This window comes from Drosophila persimilis, unplaced genomic scaffold (assembly GCF_003286085.1).
Source record: "Drosophila persimilis strain 14011-0111.01,24,50 unplaced genomic scaffold, DperRS2 tig00000002-arrow-pilon, whole genome shotgun sequence".
NCBI lineage: Eukaryota > Metazoa > Arthropoda > Insecta > Diptera > Drosophilidae > Drosophila > Drosophila persimilis.
Genome location: NW_020825289.1, coordinates 3,261,803 through 3,279,193, shown reverse-complemented (window position 1 = coordinate 3,279,193; position 17,391 = coordinate 3,261,803). Strand labels below are relative to the sequence as shown.

Here is a 17,391-nt window from a genome sequence, read left to right as displayed (position 1 = left end):
CCACTAGGACGGGGCTACTTTTGCTACTATGGCAATTCGTTCTTAGATATTTTTCGGTTCGCTGGCCCCCTTGTCAGGAGCGAGGTTCACTTACAACTGACGATGACTCTCCGGCGCCAGCTTCGAGCTGACGCCAGCTCCATTAACAGACCTCTGGGAAGGCAGCCGCAGAGTTCCGTAGAGTTTCAGGGTGCCAGAGAGTGGAGTGTAGTGTATGCCGGGTGGATGCATTAATAGCGCAGGCAATTTCGGTATGCGCTGCGTTTGCGCCAAGTCTGCATGTTAAACTCTCCCCTGCTTTCCCCCCACCTTGCTGCATCTCTCTATTGTTGCAAAAAAAACCAATTTCCGTGCGGGTGCCCCAGCTAGACAGACGACGCGGCGTCGGCGTCTTCATCATCTTGGCGGCAACCCCAATTTTCGCAACGTTTCGCAGTGATAGTGGTCTACTAGGGAGAAAGGGCGGGTGAACTCCCTCAACTGAAACTGAAATTGAAACTGTGCTTGAAAAAACCCACCCTGGACCCCGAAGAGATATGTAAAAGGGAACAGATTTGGTTCTGGATTTATTCGAAGTCCCAATATGGGAGTTCACCGGGACTTATGAAAAAATATTATTCTGGGCCCCAATCTTGGGAGCGGAGCTTAATTGACACCCCAAAGCTCCTCGTCCTCTCCGGATAATTGGACCTCATTCAAGCTCTGCTCATCGGCATCACTATGGGTTGAAGTTACGGAATCGTCGTCCGAGTCCTCTATCAGAACGAAATCATCCTTGACCTGAACTGATTTCTTTTTTAGGATATCGTCAAGTATTTCTCTTGTAGCGCCAGTGCGATGGATGCGTGACAGTAGTGACTCAAATGGTAGTTTATGTATATCCGAACAGTCGTCATCTTCGGTTTGGTATTTGCAGTATTGCTTAAAATTATTCAGCTCATATTGAACATCGTCCCAGATACGTTGCTCCTGACTCCTGGTATCCACATGAAAGGGATAGGTGACGCCATGTATGAGCTGGTAGGGACTGGATGTCCCTACATTGCGAATCAGCGGATTCTCTAGCTCCAATTCGAGGATATCCTTGCGTACGAATATCGCTATCTGCGACACATGACCGACGGACTCATAGCCCTTGGGAGGATCTCCCACTCCCATTAGGGCGAACATGTAATTGGGATATTTCTGAACAATAGACGTGCACCAGGACTTAAATTCTTCCCGCGTCCATTCAAACTTGTGATCTTCGTGACGAAATCCATTCGGTAGAAGGGGATTGAAGCGCGTAAAGATGACATTATAGTCCGAATTAGGCGTGCTGAATATGGCAATTTTCGGTTGCATGAATCCGAAAACATTCAATGGAATTTTGGTCAACACATCTTCATAAACGTGCTCAATGCTGTAAGTAAATAAATGCGTACATAAAATTATTATCTTCTGGAGCCGAATATAAAAAACGAGTAATATGATGATTGACTTTTATCACTTTATGTCTATTAATTTGAGGCCGCTGATTCTAAAAATACACTCATTTGTTTTGAAACAGCTCTAGTTTACGAGTTAGCTTTCACTCTAAATTCGCTTTTTCATAGCCCTAATTTGCTGTTACTTATTCAAATTTGATATGGCACAGTCTGTTTGTGCATAGCCTTGTGCATAGCCTTGTGCATAGAATTCTTTGTGTGAATAGTCCGAAAGAATATTTAAAGAATATCGTTTAAATGTAACAGAGTTCGTAAAAGAAGCTTGAATGAATTACTTTGGTCAGCCGCTGGAAATTAAATATAATCATTGGGTTCCGCAAAAAGTATGCAAAACGTGCGTTGAGTTTCTGCGTTTGTGGACAAATGGAAAACGGAACAAATTTAGGTACAAAGTCGCTATTTATGAATATTTAGGACGTTGATATGCAACGACTGCATCTGTCAAGTGGCGATGCAATATGCAATATGGGACGTACAATACCTTTGGCCACCTTTTTATAAACCCAAGCAGGCCCATGGCATTATTTACCATGGTAGATATGTATGTGTTCAGAAAACTTTAGTTTGACGTCTGTTATAACAGCAAGATCATCCACCAGGGTAATTCTCTTAAGAGAAATAACCTGTGAACCACAACGACGACTGTTATTTTAGTTTGGTGAACAAAAACAGAGCCTTAAGGAGAAGCACATGCGTTTTAAGGTGGAAAATGACAGTACTGACGATCCGACTGATCCAAGACGATTTAAACGATCCTATAGGAGATCTAGGACTGTCAAAGACCGCTTCACAAATTGTAGCCTCTAGGCTAAAAGAAGGACAACAAAATATCGTCTAGTTCTGACTACCCTCAACACGTCGAACAACTAATTTATCACTTTCAAAGGGTTGGATGTAGCATAATAATTAAGTTATACTTTCTCCATAATCACCTGGACTATTTTTTCGTCAATCTTGAAGATCAGGATCTTCGTACGATGGAGGGACGCTATCAAGGCTACTGGAACTCACACATGATGGCTGACTATTGTTGGATCATTCAGAACAGCCCTCCTTCAGCCTTCAGCTGCAAAAAGAAACTTTTCTTCAACTAAAGATCTAAATAAAATAATCCTCTGAAATCATCAGATATGCTGTGCAGTGTTATTTATGAAGAATAGAAAATATTATGTCTCAACATCACTGCTGTAGTACTGAGTACATCTAATAAGATTATGATGTAAAATGTAAAATGTTGCTACAACAATTCCAGTAGAAAATTTTTACAAATTTGTACTTGTGTCATGCAGCTGTCGAACCATCGATAGTGGCGCCACTCGATAGTTTTGAATGGAATGATTTAAAAAATCAGGTAAATAACGCAGCCAAATAGCTTATATCAAACGATTTTATCGTTCGTATGAAATGGGTCGGATTACGCTGGAGCCCTGTCGTATTTTATACAACACAACATTTTGCAACGAAATGCAAAAACAGTGCGCGCGGCATTAAATTCATTAAAACTATACGGACTAGCTAAATTATTGTAGTAAATAGTAGTGTAAATATGCAGTGTATTTCTTACAGTTCCAAAGCGATAACAGCATCTGTGTCCCGCAATTCATCCGAGGAATCGGCGACGTTTCCTTGCAGAACCTGCACTTGCAGGAGACTCTGGCGTTTCTTAATATGGTCGGAGAGCAATGGGTCTATTCGATTCATGTTCTTCCTCAGCAGTGCTTCGTCAATGTCCACCTACGAAAACAGATAGAAGCGATTTCATGTTAAAAGAATTCGCGAATGTAAATTGCGCGAATATAAATTTTCTTCTAACTTTTTTGAGCTAAGATTTAAATCAGCAACACTCCACATAGTGAAAAGGATATTATATAATTGGGGAAATGTTTGTTATCCTAGGCTCCAATGAATGAAGATATCACAAGCTATCACAACAAAATGTTGCAGTTTATTGTCTTTTTACAGAGACCAAGAATAGGTATCGGGATCGAGATATATTTACAAGAAAATATTAATACAAGGTCTAAAACATCTCACTCTCGGAAAATACCATTACTAATAACGTTTTAAAGCAGCTTGGAAACCAGAATTTGAGTATTAGTTAAAAGAAATAGGGTATAAAGAGGATAACATTCAAGACACATTTTCGTTTTATGCTTTGAGCTTTTTTTTAACCTTATTTTAGACACAACCAAATAAAAGAGAGTATTTAATATAAGCCAATCTTGTAGAAAATATCACTTGGATACAATAATGTCTTCAGAACTGAGTTTCCTGGCTAGCTAGCAATATTAAACCAAATATCAAAATCGACTAATATGATTTTTGAATATGGACAAATGTCCGTCCTCTACGAAAATTATGAATCATGAAGAATTCTAGCTCCAGCTGTTTAAATAAAGGGGGTTTTAGTGGTATAAGATCGTTTTTTCATCGGTATATTTGCGTTATTTCTGAGGGTAGGACGGTCACACTGCTGTTCTCTCGGCAGTAATGGGCTAATGAGTCGTAATGGGCTATAAATAAGGGTATGGACAATAGCACAAAATAGCCAAGGCAAATTGCAAGGTTCGTACGCATCTCACCTCGCGTGTGAGAACAATATATATTGAAAAAAAAATCGTCTTTTTCTCTTCGAGGTATATTGGGAAATGGGGTAGATTTTACCTTGCATGCGTTGCTTTTCTGGGCCGGTTTGGCTCTTGTCCATACCCTCTTTTTCCTTCCATTATGTAGCAAATGTGTAGAAAATGTGTATTTCTGACTTGATAAATTTTATCGATATGTTGAAAAAATGTGTAATTACTAAAATAAGCTAAACAATAAAGAGAAGAAAGCAATGAACTATATGTGAAAATTAAACGTGTAAGACGCCGGGCCAACTAAAAATTGTAAGCATTTATTTACGGCTATGCGCGGTACAAACCTACAAGACATGGTCTTGTAGAGGACAGAGAAAGAAAAGCTACAAAAAAAGAAGAAGAGAGCTAGCAATACGTGAGAAAAATAGCTACTGGAAAATCAATTCAATCGAGTTTGTGCTGAGGAAATCGAGTGGCAGCTATAATATATCTATAACGAATACTCTAGTGAAAAGAAAGATTAACAATATGCTTTAATGCTATGTGCTGTAATGCCGGGGAGAAAAATCAATTTTGTACTCATTTGTCTGTCCGTCCGTCTGTCCTGTTATTTTATCCCCATGTTTACAGACATTGAATATTGAATATAAATCTGCAGACTTGCACGCATTTACACATACTATTCGAATAATGAACAAATCAACATTTCGGACATTTCCGAAAGATATTAAATTATTTGTTTTGTTTGTGTGTACATAATTATTACACACTAATACAAACGAACACTATGTCGCTGTCTATTTGACATACCACTCTACGCTTTACTCAAATCTCAAGTGAAAAAGCATAGACAACAAGCTATAAAACGGAACTCGAAGAAAACAATAAAATTTTTACGCGCAAATCTAATCAACGTTCCTTAATACGCCTCGCGTAAATCTGCAACGAGACTGAGCTATAGCGTAGTCCGTTTGCAACCAAATCCAAGGAGGGGGCATCGGCATCACGATGGGCAAACGCCTCCCGTTGGAACGCCCACCGATAGACCGCAACATACGCAAACGAAAGCGAGCGCCGGCCAAAACCAGCGGCAGTGTGACGGAGAAATGCCTGCGCCTCAGCGCGGCGACAAATGGCAATGGATATGAGTTCCACGAGAACGACGACGAGGATTCCTCATCGTCGGGGTCTGCTGGCGGTGGTGAAGTGGAGGAAGATACATCTGTGTTGAAGACCCCGCAAGCTCAAAGCCTCCTGTTGGCTGGAGCTAGTTTTGCCAGTGACCACAATCACTCAAACTCTACCGAGTCGCCGCGTCCGGTATATACGTTGCGTCCATCTGTCGTCAATGGAACCATACTGAGGGACGTGCTCTCCAAGGCGTGGCGTTTGGGGCGACCCATAGGTGAGTGGTGATCGACAGATTGGTTATAATGCAAATGCAAAGTGCGCATTTTAACTACCATATTTTTCTATAGGCAAGGGAAACTTTGGCGAGATCTTCCTAGCCTCAGAAGACACTGTCTGCCCCGTTAGCTCTGAAAGAGCCAAATTCGTCGTCAAAATTGAACCCCACTCAAATGGACCACTTTTCGTCGAGATTCACTGTCTGATCAACACATCTCAGACTAAGAGTAAGCATTATACACCGTAGGTTTACTGCTTGATGCTATGATCATTCTTTTGTTGTAGAAATAGCTGATGATCACGAGGATGCTGCCAACATTTCGGCTCGTAGGCATATTATTAGCAACGGGCCCCCGTCCGGAATACCCAGCTACATTGCCTCGGGCACACACTACTTTGGAGATGCTCGGTATCGGTTCTTGGTCCTGCCCCGCTTCGATCGCGACCTGCACTCGCTCATTAAAAACTCACGGGTGGAGCAGAAATGCTTGCTGGTCCTCGCTATCCACATAATTAATGTGCTAGAGCATCTTCACGACAAGGGCTATTGTCACAACGATATCAAGGCACAGAACCTAATGATATCCAAGTGCAAGTACCTCAAGCAGCAGGCAGTGCCTGCCGGAAAAGTCAAGGGGGCAAAGAGCGATGGCTACGACGAGCACTACGATGAGAAACAGCAGACGACAGACAGCGGGAATAGCTCGGAGCAGGAGACAACCGATGATGTAGTCAAGTTCAGTGATGGCGACGATGACTACTTCATGAAGAACAAAAAGTTGGCTTTAAAGCAAATTGTGGATGCCGCCCAGGAAGATGAGGAAGACGAGGACTTTGATGATGGCGCCACTTCGAACAGTAACAACAGCAACAGCCTGGACACGTACCACACGCCAGTGAACAAAAATAAGGGAAGCGTGCGCAAGACTAACATCGAGTTCAGCGGCTCCAATCCGGTGCGTTCGTGCCGTCGAGAAAAGCGCAACTCCATGTACGAGGAAATGGTCAAGTCGCACTATCTGCGACCCACCAAACGCGTTAGCTACCGCGAGGACTTTAACGAGGATGGTTATCCCATAAAAAATAATGAGGATAAAGACGATCAGTCGCCAGTAACGTCCGATAACGATTCAGAGGAGTTTCTTCCACCCTCGGCGCGACGCGCGACAGCAGCCGTGGGTAAACGGGCAAGGCACGCACAAGCACATGCACATCCATCTACGCCCTCCAAGTGCTCCATAACTACACGAGCAACGAGACATCAATCGAAACTTAAAAGTGAAATGAGCGAAGGTAGCAAACGGAGTGGAAGGCGAAAGCAGGACGACACCCAATCCCACGCAGAGTATCAGCTTCTCCCCGCCGAGGAAGAGCACGTGTTCCTTATTGACTTTGGCCTGGCCTCAAAATATCAAGACCGCGGTGTTCACCGTCCGTTTATTATGGACCAACGACGTGCGCACGACGGCACTCTAGAGTTCACATCGCGCGACGCCCACCTGGGCGCGCATTCGCGACGCAGCGATTTGGAGTGCTTGGGCTACAATTTGGTGTACTGGTCCGAGGGTTACCTGCCCTGGAAGGATGTGGCCCAGCAGCAACAGCAGGAGAAAGTGCACCGTGCTAAGGAGCTCTTTATGACGGATGTCTCGGAAATGTTGCGTCAATTCTACGGAAAACAAGTTCCTAAGTATTTGGGCGAGTTTCTGAAACAGATTGGCCAGTTAGCATACCAGGAGCGTCCCAATTATGAGCGTTATCGCAACATCTTTAAGCGAGAGTTTCATCGTCTGGGCCATGACCCCAGCCAGATGCGCTTAAACAGCGAAGAGATTTTGCTCTCCCGCGTGGCTGTTAAGGACGAAATGTATGGCAACAAGTGCGATATATTTGAACTGAATAATAAGATTTCCACCAACGTGATGCGTAACTCAACGCTTAGCACTCCGTTCCAGGAGCACTCGATAACAAATCGTGTATCGCCCAAGAACCTGCGATCCAAGTCGAGCAAGAAGAATGTGAAAAAGAAGTTCTCATGGGCGGAGGTTATCTCTCAAGACCCCGATCAAATAGCCCGCGAACGGGCGGCCAAGGAGTTTGAACGGGAGGAGACCATATGCCCCTTGCAAATGCGTCTTCCTAAGCGCTATGAGGGCAGGCCAACCTATGCGATACTGACGGTTGAGCAGAGTCGACGCGATAAGGGACTGGTCGTGCAGGAACACAACGAAGGCGAATGCCATGATGAAGTCGATGCATTGACTCGCGAGCAGGACCAGGAGGAGGAGGAGGATAATGATGCAGCAGAAAGCACTGATGGAGAGGTAAATTGTGGTGGCATATAAAAACATTTATTTTTATGTTTTATCATTTTTATCTTTATAGCAGTATGCAGAGCAAGGCACGTCTGAGGAGAGCGATTACTCTGACCATTCCGAGCAAGCAGTTCGTCGACGCGTCGGGGGGGGAGCCTACCGGAAAAGAACCAGCAAGCAAACCCAAACACAGCAGCTGAAATCCAACCGAGGTGTATCACGTAGTAACAAAAATATAGCCTCGGCTAAATTTGCCGGCGGTGCTGTTAGCAAATCTCGGTCTACGCCGTTGTCAGCAGTGGCCAGTAACAAACGTGGCTGCGCCACACGCAAAGAAAATGCCACTGTGTCCTCTGCCACCGATGAGGTGGAGCGCAAACTGAAGTCAAGGCGGTCGCCAGAGGATCGACCTAAGCAGCGGCGCACGCGCCGATGCCTATATAAGACTGAGTCAAAAATTGGCGAGCACGATGTAGAGAACAACTCGAGCTTGTTGGAAGTGCAGAATCTGTACAGCGAATACGATGACGAAAACAAGTACATCAAGGGGCGTAATGTCAACCCGTCCAGGCATTCTCGCAAATTATAGAGCTATAAATAGGGACCGACCGACCAACCGACCGACCGACTAGGCTAGGGGGACTTCAAACCAAGAATTAGAAAACTAGCAACCTAAATTCGTTTTCAAGTATTTTTAGTGGTTAACAGGGCACTACCCGATGCCAGATGAGTTGTTCAGAGGAACAGAACAAAACCTAATCATGCTAATACACGTGGACACCACTCGTCATGATTTCTAATTTTGGTTTTTAATAAATTAATTTGTTATCTTTAAGCATTCAGATTGGTACGCTCAGGCAGTCGGAGCAGAGCTATGAGAGCATCGGCTCAGCACAGCTCGGCTCCATGCGCAAGACGTTGAATTACCCATTATACGATGTTGTAAGAAATATATGTACGGACAAAAGGTGTGCAGAAACAGTGCACCGTTTGGCTCCACATGGCCTTGATAGCAAATCTTTCATGTATTGAATTTTTATTTGCCACTTTTCCGTTATTGTTAGGTTTCATTTCCCATTTTCCCTATTACATTTAAAAGGTATACTCTACTCAATAAAGTATTTAATATATATATATATAGATAAAGGTTATTTCGTAATTATTATGATAGCAGTCTAAGATAGGATACAGATACAGCCGAAGTAAATAAAATATAATCGTGTTTCCTTAACAATGTCCCTAAAAAAACGCCGCGCTTTTTTCACGCTGAGTTTCAATGCTTACCAGAACTATATTTTCAATCGTCTCAATTCGTCGTAGTAGGGGGAAGAACCGGATTTCGGCACAGCCAAATTCGACCACCTTCTTGATTTGATCCTGCCATCCCATTAAAATTTGAATTGCCGCGCAGTACCTCTGCTCGTAAACTGGCGGCACGAAGCTTATATTTTTCTCCGTCATTGTGGTGACCGTTTGGAAGTCCCCGCACGGCAGCTTATATGAAAACATTGTGCGTCTTCTATTGGGGATTTGTGTTTGGCGACTTCGATTGATTCACGTGCTAATCTTTGTTGCAATTATATTATGTGAAATGTATTGAGGTATTCTTTCTTTGTCCTGCTAATCACTTGGTCGCGAACGCGTTGAGACGATTGATTTCAATTACAGGTCCAATTCTGCTCATCTATTGGTCGTATTTCACTACTGTAAATATCGGTATAGTATGAAAGCAAAAACACAACTATTAATTTGCGTTGGCGTTGGTGATTTGGTGGTTCAGCGTCACACACCGGACGATTCTTACATACATATGTACATATATCGCATGTGATAATTTCACAGTATGAATTTATCTGCTGCTGCGCTGCCGCCAGTTCGATGACAATATCGTACTATTATATCGTACATTACTTTTCCTGTAATGTTTTTATTGCTGGTCTCACACTTTTCAAGTGTTGTCATATGTGTGTTTAATCGGTCCGGTTAGAGTAGTGGAATACGACCATTAGCAAAGAGTAATGTCATACGGCCAGGAAGAACATCACCTATCGAAATTGGCTATCGAAATTTGCTAAATAAAAATAAACTTGATTTCGCAAGATGCGGTATAATTGGTTTTCAAGTGCTTTAAAATTGCTGAATAGGACTAATAGCAATCGATGTTTGCTTACAAATGGACGCAGCTTGTCCAACGCCACTCAATCCGACGACACATCGTCCAACCCTGCGCAACTTCCTCCGCAGGAGAGTACGAAGAATATCAACAAGTCAGTGGATCAGCAGATGTCCCTGCACATTGCTGTGATTGGAGTCCCCAATGTGGGCAAGAGCACGTTCATCAACAACATAATTAACCACAGGGTATGTCCCACATCCGCTAAAGTACATACCACCCGCAAGTCGAACACGGCCATTTGCACAACCGGACAAACTCAGCTCGTGTTCTACGATACGCCCGGCTTGGTGACCCAGCGGGAAATACGGAAGCACCACTTGGAGCAGAGCTTTAAGAGCTCCTACCGGCATGCCATTCAGCATGCGGACGTCATCGCCGTCATGCAGGATGTCTCAAACAGCTGGACGAGAAAGGAACTGCACCCTACTGTCTTGGACACCTTGAAGGCCTACGCCAACCTACCCAGTTTCCTCGTGCTGAACAAGATAGATGCCCTTAAATCGAAGCGCGTGCTTTTGGATCTGATCAAGACTCTAACCAATGACACGCTCTCCGGTCAGCGAAATGGCAAAGGTGCGACGCGAGGTCTGGCAGCCGCTACCACGGGTCAGGTGGCAGAGGGAATTCCGCTAAGCAAGCGACAGACCACTTGGGATCACTTTGATAATGTGTTCCTTGTCTCAGCCATGACAGGTAATGGCCTGAATGAGCTTCAGAACTATTTGATTGGACAGGCATTGCCAAGACAATGGAGATTCGCCTCGGACATTCACACAGATGCCAGCCCCGAGGCGCTCATTGTAGAAAGTGTTCGTGCCCGTTTGCTAGACTACTTGCCGCAGGAGATACCCTATAACCTGAAGTGCGAGCTAGAGTATTACAGCTTGGAGAAACGTATGTATACGATACAGGAGAAGTTCCATATAAAGTACGATTCTCATTGCAGATGTTGTCTACACGTCCGTTCAAGTACAATGTCCCACTGAACGCATTGAGCGGCTGATATGTGGCGAGTCCAATGGGAAATTGCGACAGATAACTGAACGTGTGACCTCCGATTTGGTGGAGATGTTCGGTCAGGCGGTTTCCCTGACCATTTCCACGGCCTCCAAGGTCAAGTAGACCGGCCGAAGCTAAAGAATACCTGTTGTTAAATTTTACTTTAATTGTAACGAATATATAAAACTTAGAGCTCATAATAGTTTCAAGTGTGCAACCAATTTATCCAGTTCAGAAGCTGGTGCTGGTCCCAAGCCCAGAACCGTCGCCGTTCCCGGTTCCAGCTGTGTTCGGCCAGCATCTCTCACCAGAGCAGCAACGACGTTCGCCTCCTGCGCTTGTCGCTCCAGTCCATTAAGTTGCTCGAAGTTTTCGACCCGTAACACTATCTTCGGTTGGCCCATACGACACCAACGCTGCAGAACAGCACTCTGTTCGGCTGTTCCGTTAGCCGCGTTCTGGTAGCACATGACGGCAGCGTGTGCACATTGGGCCGCTGTTTTGCCTTTGGTCATCTTAAGATCGCTGCGCACGACGAGCGCCAGCTTGGTTGGTTTGATGAACTTCTGCAGGATGCTACTTGACGTTGGCATACTTTTTACTCTGCTGGTCGACGTATTTCTGCATGCAGGCCCTGAATTCTTTAACTTTGTCCTGGCACGCACGCCAGTCACCGGTGTCGGCTATACACTCCTGCACCTTGTAATGTAGCTCAATGCAGCCTGTTTTCTTCAGCATCAACTCCACGGGATCCTTTTCTTCAGCGGCGGACATGGCGAGTGTTACATCTCTCCCTCAAAAATATAAAAATATATACTGACGAATTCGAGTTCTATTATACATATTCTTCGATTTTGATCTTCCCTCGAATATTACTAGCTATATAGAACATTTAGCCATGCCCACATAATTTTATACGATTGATGAACCTATTTTCTAATTGATTGCTTTATTTTAAACACTTGCTTTTATTGGATTTCTTTATAACGTTGAAAATTAAATTTAACAGAATGATGAAATTGAGAAAACATACCATTATATACATATATACAGTAAATATACCGTCTCATTTTAAAAATTGTATTGTACATATTCCTCGCTTTTGATCTTCTGTCGAATATTCTCAGCTATACATACATTTAGCCCTGCCCACATAATTTTATCCGATTAATGAATCAATTTTCTGCTTGACTGGCTTATTTTAAATACTTGACTTTGATTATTTTTGCCTCAATTTTGGTTCCTCAACAACAATATAGCGTATGATATATGAAAAACCGAACTTAGCCCACCTAAGACCCCTCTATTTAACTTGTTTAACTACTTGAGGTAAATGGCGGAAAATATTAACAATTGTACATTTTTCTTAAGGATTCACGCCATCTTTCCTCTGAACTTGAAAAAACAACGATATCTTTCACCTGAACTGTGCTAAAATGATTCAATTTTCATTATTTTCGGTAGAATATTTAAATAGCCCCTTGGCTTCCAATAGGTTAATCGTTCTCCGTCACGATTGGAACCCATATTCTCCCAGGTTTATATCCCGTTGAATATTACTATTTAGATAGAACATTTAGCCATGCCCACATAGTTTTATCCGACTCATAAACTAATTTTCTACTTGAATGGTTTATTTTAAATAGTGGATTGGATTTTGTCTGAAAAAAAGGTTTAAGCGAAAAAGGTCAAACAAATATAACTCGAGAGAAATTTACACGATTCGTTCGTTTTCATTCGTTTTTTTCTCTGATGTTTTCTACTTTTGAACTGGTATGGAAACCCTTTTCACATTTTGTTGTGGCGGACTCGGGAAAGAAAGTTTAAAGACAAACAAAACTGTTTTGAAATGTCACATAAAGGTAAATTTAATGATTTTTTAAATCACTTCGACGCTATAGGCGAGAAAAAAGCAAAGTGCACGCAATGCAAGTCGGAGTTAAGTATGGTGGTTCACTGAGCAATTTGACTCGGCATTTGAAGTTGAAACACCCAGCTTCTATCGAAACAATTGAATGGCAAGGAAGTGGTAGTACTGGAGCTAGTAATTCTGCCGCCACAACATCGTAAAATAAATTTACGAAGCTAAAACGTCAATGAATTGCATTTAAGCTTAAAACTAGATATTAGATTTTAAAATTTAACTAAGAACAAAAAGACAAATGAACAAAGAAGATAAAAAAAATGAAAAGTATGGAAGTATGAAATGCGTATGGAAGTTGATATAACTACTTCTTAAATATACATTTGAAAATGAAATTAAATAGGTTGATCCTAGGTTGCGAATTATACAAAATTAAATAAAGTTATTCTTAGCTAAAAATCTATCGAATGTATTTTGTGTTATCGATACTAATTAAAACTAAATTATACATGTTCGAATCTTTGATACCCTGCACTAAAAGACCACATATATAATACATTTTTTTTTGCATTGATCTTATTTAATTGGTTATTTTTGCTATTAGAGAATAGATGTACTAACTGTGAGAATTGTCCCGCCTGATCGCTCACACTGCCTGATTTGCTCTTATAGCCGCAGAGTTAGTTTGAGTAAAGACTAGTGGACTTGATGAAATAAACTACTTGAGATTTGCCTGTTTTTGTCCTATTAGTTTCGAGTATCTTCGAATACAGTTGTATCCCAGATTTATGGATAATTCTCATGGAAGGCGGCCTGTCCATTGGCCTCGAAGTGGATTGAGTAAATGTTTACCCTCACAGCGAATCAGGTCAAAGACAGTTGACCAGACGGAACACAGCCACAGCTGGACAAATATGTGGAGGGCTGAGCAACTGTAAGATCTGGGTGCTTATAAATAAGGCCTGATCGATTAGTAAGATAGTATCAGAGCTTGAATAAAGGCTTCTTTCGTTCGCAATCATGGACATGTCGGTGTTGTGTCTGTATCTGCTCCTGGTGTCCGTCCTGATGTTGTTCCTGGTGCCCACAGCCGAGTCAACATTCCTTCTCTGGGCCTGCATTTTACGGCTAAATATCTGTCCATTCCGCACCACCACCCCAGCCACGGCTTCGTCTTAATTGAGTATGATGGAGACATGATGGAGACAGCACCCGTCAAATTGATAATCGATTATCTTTCTTTAGATGCTAGCTATAAATAAATGCCAACCTCTATCGAAATTCGTTAAACCTAGCCAACTTCAAATAACTGTTAATAGACTAAAACTTGATAACTTTATTTTAAGCAGTCTTCTTCGCAGTGTCCTTCAAAACTTCGAGCTTATATCACCCAGGACAGCACCTTTGATATTGCCATAATAGTCCCCAAAGTTGGTCCATGTGTAGTTGAAGTACATAGGACTTGCCCTGGGATCATCAGGTTGGTTGGACGGCGGCACAGCAGTGGAGTTGATATGCTGGAGCTCCGCCACCAATAAATCGAGTACCTTGGGATATCTGAAAGAATGAATGTATTGAGGGACAACCGAACAAGTACAGCAGATAGTCTCCAACTCACTGTTCCGCCAGATTGAATTGTTCGCACGGATCGTCGCGCACATGGAACAAACATGGGGCTGAAAATGCGGTCGCCACACAACTGGTGCCCTGAGTTGATTGCCCTTGGCAGGTGACTGTGGCAGTCTCTCGCAGTCTCTGCTGATCCGCCCGACTTGGAAGCATTTTCAGGCCAGTCATTGCTTTGCCACTGCTACTCTTGAGCACCAGGTTCCAGTCGTAGAGATGGGGATCTCGCTCCCCACCCGGTCCGTACCAGCCGTCCCATCTTCCATTGTAATTGGTGCCCTGGATCATCTTCCAGTCGCCGACCGTCAAGGCGGCGCTGCCCCAGATGTCGTCGATGTTGTGGAGCACAGTCTTGCGCGGTGATGGGTAGGCATGGACCAGCGTCTGCCAAATGCTCATCCCATCCAAACTCTGACTGAGATTGGCATTGGCCAGAGCCGGTATGCCTCCAGCCGCCTCAATCAGCGTCGGTAGCCAGTCGCTGATGTGCATGGTCTCGTCGACAACTCGTTGCCTCTTCTCGAGAAGCGGTGACCAAACGAGACCTGCGGCTCTAACGCCTCCCTCCCACAAGGTGTTCTTTACGCCCCGCAACGGATAGTTCGAGGCAAAGTTCAGGTTGAATCCCTGGGCCGGGCCACCGTTGTCCGAGGAGAAGATAATGATCGAGTTTTCCAACATATTCGACTTTCGCAGCTGGTCCACAATCACGCCAACACTCTCATCCATTTTAGCGACCATGGCTGAAAGCGAGAAACCAAAACAACGTCGCAGCATCAGGACTAGAGGTACTTGCGATCGAAGCACGAGACTCACCGGCGTATCTACGACGCTTGTAGTGGAGAATGTGGTCCAGCTTCATCACATCGTCGTCTGGCACCGGCAGTGGATTGTATGGATTGCCCGAATGACCTGCCGCATGCGCCACGTACAAAAAAAGTGGACCTTTCGCTGCGTCATGGTTGGCTATTACTGAGACGGAGTGCTTTGTTATCACGTCTGTCGTGTACTGTCCGTGCAGATTGTAGGCCACATCCGTTCCGTTGCGCATGTCCAGCCCCCACAGGTTTTTCTCGACGGCCGTATGATCGTTGTAGTCATGATGGCCGGACCAAAATCCTACATGGCTGCTGAAGCCCCGAAACAGTGGCGTATACTCGAGTTTCCAATGTCCCAGATGCCATTTTCCAGATATGTGAGACGTGTAACTGGGGACCAGAGGGATCGAGATAAGGACAAGAACGTTTCGGGGATAAATTGCAAAGGACCTACCCCAAGTCATTTAAATATTGTGGTAGAATCTTTTCCTTGAGTGGCAGTCCACGTGGCTCAGCCGCATAGAGCACCGTATGCTGCATACCTATCCAGGACGAAGGAATGGATTGGATTGAATAGTAATATGAAAGGACTTGGTCCACATACCTGTGTGTATGGGGTATTTTCCCGTCATTAGTGCGGACCTCGAGGGTGTACAGATCGGAGCGACATAATAACGATTCAGAATGATGCCTGAGTAAGCCAACGCATCGATATTGGGAGTGGGAATCTGTGCTGAACCATGGAAGCCCACGTCGTTGAAGCCCTAAAAGTAGAGATAACCAACAGATAATTATACGATTCAGGTTAGGATCAAGGGAACTTACTAAATCATCGGCCAGAATGAAGATTATATGCGGCTTGGGCGGATCATTGGCCGCCTCGGAGGGAATCGGCATGGGTAGCACCAACCATAACAGCACCAGAAACAGCATTGTTTGCGTCTCTGAACTGGAAGATCGGGTGAGATGTGCCGGCATTAGATGTCAGTTGCTCACTAATTGATGTATTGCAGAGATTCGCTGTGTTCGAGGGTTCCCTTCCCCATCAATTAAAATCACGAGTACGGTACGCGACGATCTCAATTGATCGCCCCAGTCTACATTTTCGACTACGTATCGTATTGAGTGTGGCATTGATCGTCGTCCGGCGAACTTACCGTCACAGTTCGGAGAACGGGAATGCAACTGAATCAGCAATCGGACTGGGCTTGATGTCCAGTCTGGTCTGTGCTAGTTACTCCCAATGCCACACTTCAGCTGAAGCGACGCCTAATTGATTCGGTGACAGATTTCATGGCTGTACGAATGGGAATACGATTGTCTCTGCCAGTTGGAACAGGAATGGCTGGTTATATACCTGCCGCACACATTTACATATCTGCACAGCACAGTCCAGAACAGAACGGCTTCTGAAGTCTGAAGTCAGGTCCCATCCAATTAGCATGTGAATTGCGTTGTGTTGTGTCGCTGCTTTTACCGTTAATGGGTCAAATAAATGCCACACGGTAGCACCAGCAGCGTCAGCAGAAGAAGCAGCAGCAGCTGGCTGCACAGTAAACCAGTGTGTTCAAATTAAAAAACCAAATCGGAATGAAAGAATCGGATTGATACGTCGATCTTTAGCTCAGGCGCTAAGGCGCTGCTAATGCCCATGCCCCAGCCGCAAGAACAGTGAATGAGAGTGTATCTATTATAGTGTTCGTCGAAGTTCGTTCACCACTAAAGCATAAGAGAAATTCCTTTATAAAAAATTATTCATGAGCGAGTGTTTTGTTTGTTTTGGTTAATATAGAAATGGTAATAAGGGTTTTTTTGTTGGTTGTTATACCCTTTAAAAGGGCATTATGGAATTGATCAGACATTTGCAGTCCAAATAACGAAGCATTAACATATATTTCAGCTGACATATGAACGAACGGTCTTAAAAAATTCGTTGTCAAACGAACAGTCGAACTTCAAGGGTATATAAAATTAGGGGCTTGGAAATGAGCTTCCTTACAGGCTTTACTTAAGAACTTTTTGCTGATCACTTAAATTTATGAATAAGAAGTCACTTTCGTTTCACATTAAAATTGGTGTACACCTTTCAAATAAAGCTTCACGTTTGCATTTAATTTCAT

The 17,391-nt window shown here is 43.6% G+C and overlaps 7 protein-coding genes across 8 annotated transcripts; 3 read left to right on the top strand and 4 right to left on the bottom strand.

Annotated features, from left to right (window-relative positions):
• Positions 1-553: 553 nt before the first annotated feature.
• Positions 554-9,524, bottom strand: LOC6590889 (small RNA 2'-O-methyltransferase). The gene is made up of 3 exons (XM_002015394.2): positions 9,073-9,524; positions 3,052-3,221; positions 554-1,402 (listed from the first exon to the last, which is right to left on the bottom strand). The coding sequence occupies exons 1-3, from the start codon at positions 9,295-9,297 to the stop codon at positions 646-648; spliced, it is 1,152 nt and encodes a 383-aa protein (XP_002015430.2). The 5' UTR covers positions 9,298-9,524; the 3' UTR covers positions 554-645.
• On the top strand, positions 4,904-8,922 carry LOC6590890. Of its 2 annotated transcripts, none has more exons than XM_026986957.1 (4): positions 4,904-5,471; positions 5,545-5,700; positions 5,759-7,797; positions 7,862-8,922. In XM_026986957.1, exons 1-4 carry the CDS (start codon positions 5,075-5,077, stop codon positions 8,375-8,377), a joined length of 3,108 nt encoding a protein of 1,035 aa, XP_026842758.1. In that variant the 5' UTR covers positions 4,904-5,074; the 3' UTR covers positions 8,378-8,922. The 2 variants fall into 2 exon arrangements, with proteins under 2 accessions (XP_026842758.1, XP_026842757.1); XM_026986956.1 differs by having other exon boundaries at positions 7,859-8,922.
• A 349-nt stretch (positions 9,525-9,873) lies between the features above and the next one.
• LOC6590888 (GTPase Era, mitochondrial) lies at positions 9,874-11,165 on the top strand. The gene is made up of 2 exons (XM_002015393.2): positions 9,874-10,858; positions 10,911-11,165. Exons 1-2 carry the CDS (start codon positions 9,889-9,891, stop codon positions 11,084-11,086), a joined length of 1,146 nt encoding a protein of 381 aa, XP_002015429.1. The 5' UTR covers positions 9,874-9,888; the 3' UTR covers positions 11,087-11,165.
• Positions 11,106-11,569, bottom strand: LOC6590887 (peptidyl-tRNA hydrolase 2, mitochondrial). Its single transcript, XM_002015392.2, has one exon. The coding sequence runs from the start codon at positions 11,554-11,556 to the stop codon at positions 11,158-11,160; it is 399 nt and encodes a 132-aa protein (XP_002015428.1). The 5' UTR covers positions 11,557-11,569; the 3' UTR covers positions 11,106-11,157.
• Positions 11,523-11,785, bottom strand: LOC113565239 (cytochrome c oxidase assembly factor 4 homolog, mitochondrial). Its single transcript, XM_026986959.1, has one exon. It carries the CDS (start codon positions 11,735-11,737, stop codon positions 11,540-11,542), a length of 198 nt encoding a protein of 65 aa, XP_026842760.1. The 5' UTR covers positions 11,738-11,785; the 3' UTR covers positions 11,523-11,539.
• Positions 11,786-13,809: 2,024 nt separating this feature from the next.
• LOC6590886 lies at positions 13,810-14,029 on the top strand. Its single transcript, XM_002015391.2, has one exon. The coding sequence runs from the start codon at positions 13,848-13,850 to the stop codon at positions 14,004-14,006; it is 159 nt and encodes a 52-aa protein (XP_002015427.1). The 5' UTR covers positions 13,810-13,847; the 3' UTR covers positions 14,007-14,029.
• A 114-nt stretch (positions 14,030-14,143) lies between these two features.
• On the bottom strand, positions 14,144-16,604 carry LOC6590802 (arylsulfatase B). Its single transcript, XM_026985499.1, has 7 exons — positions 16,429-16,604; positions 16,097-16,220; positions 15,876-16,035; positions 15,726-15,813; positions 15,270-15,661; positions 14,446-15,196; positions 14,144-14,384 (listed from the first exon to the last, which is right to left on the bottom strand). The coding sequence occupies exons 2-7, from the start codon at positions 16,202-16,204 to the stop codon at positions 14,195-14,197; spliced, it is 1,689 nt and encodes a 562-aa protein (XP_026841300.1). The 5' UTR covers positions 16,205-16,220; positions 16,429-16,604; the 3' UTR covers positions 14,144-14,194.
• Positions 16,605-17,391: the final 787 nt, after the last annotated feature.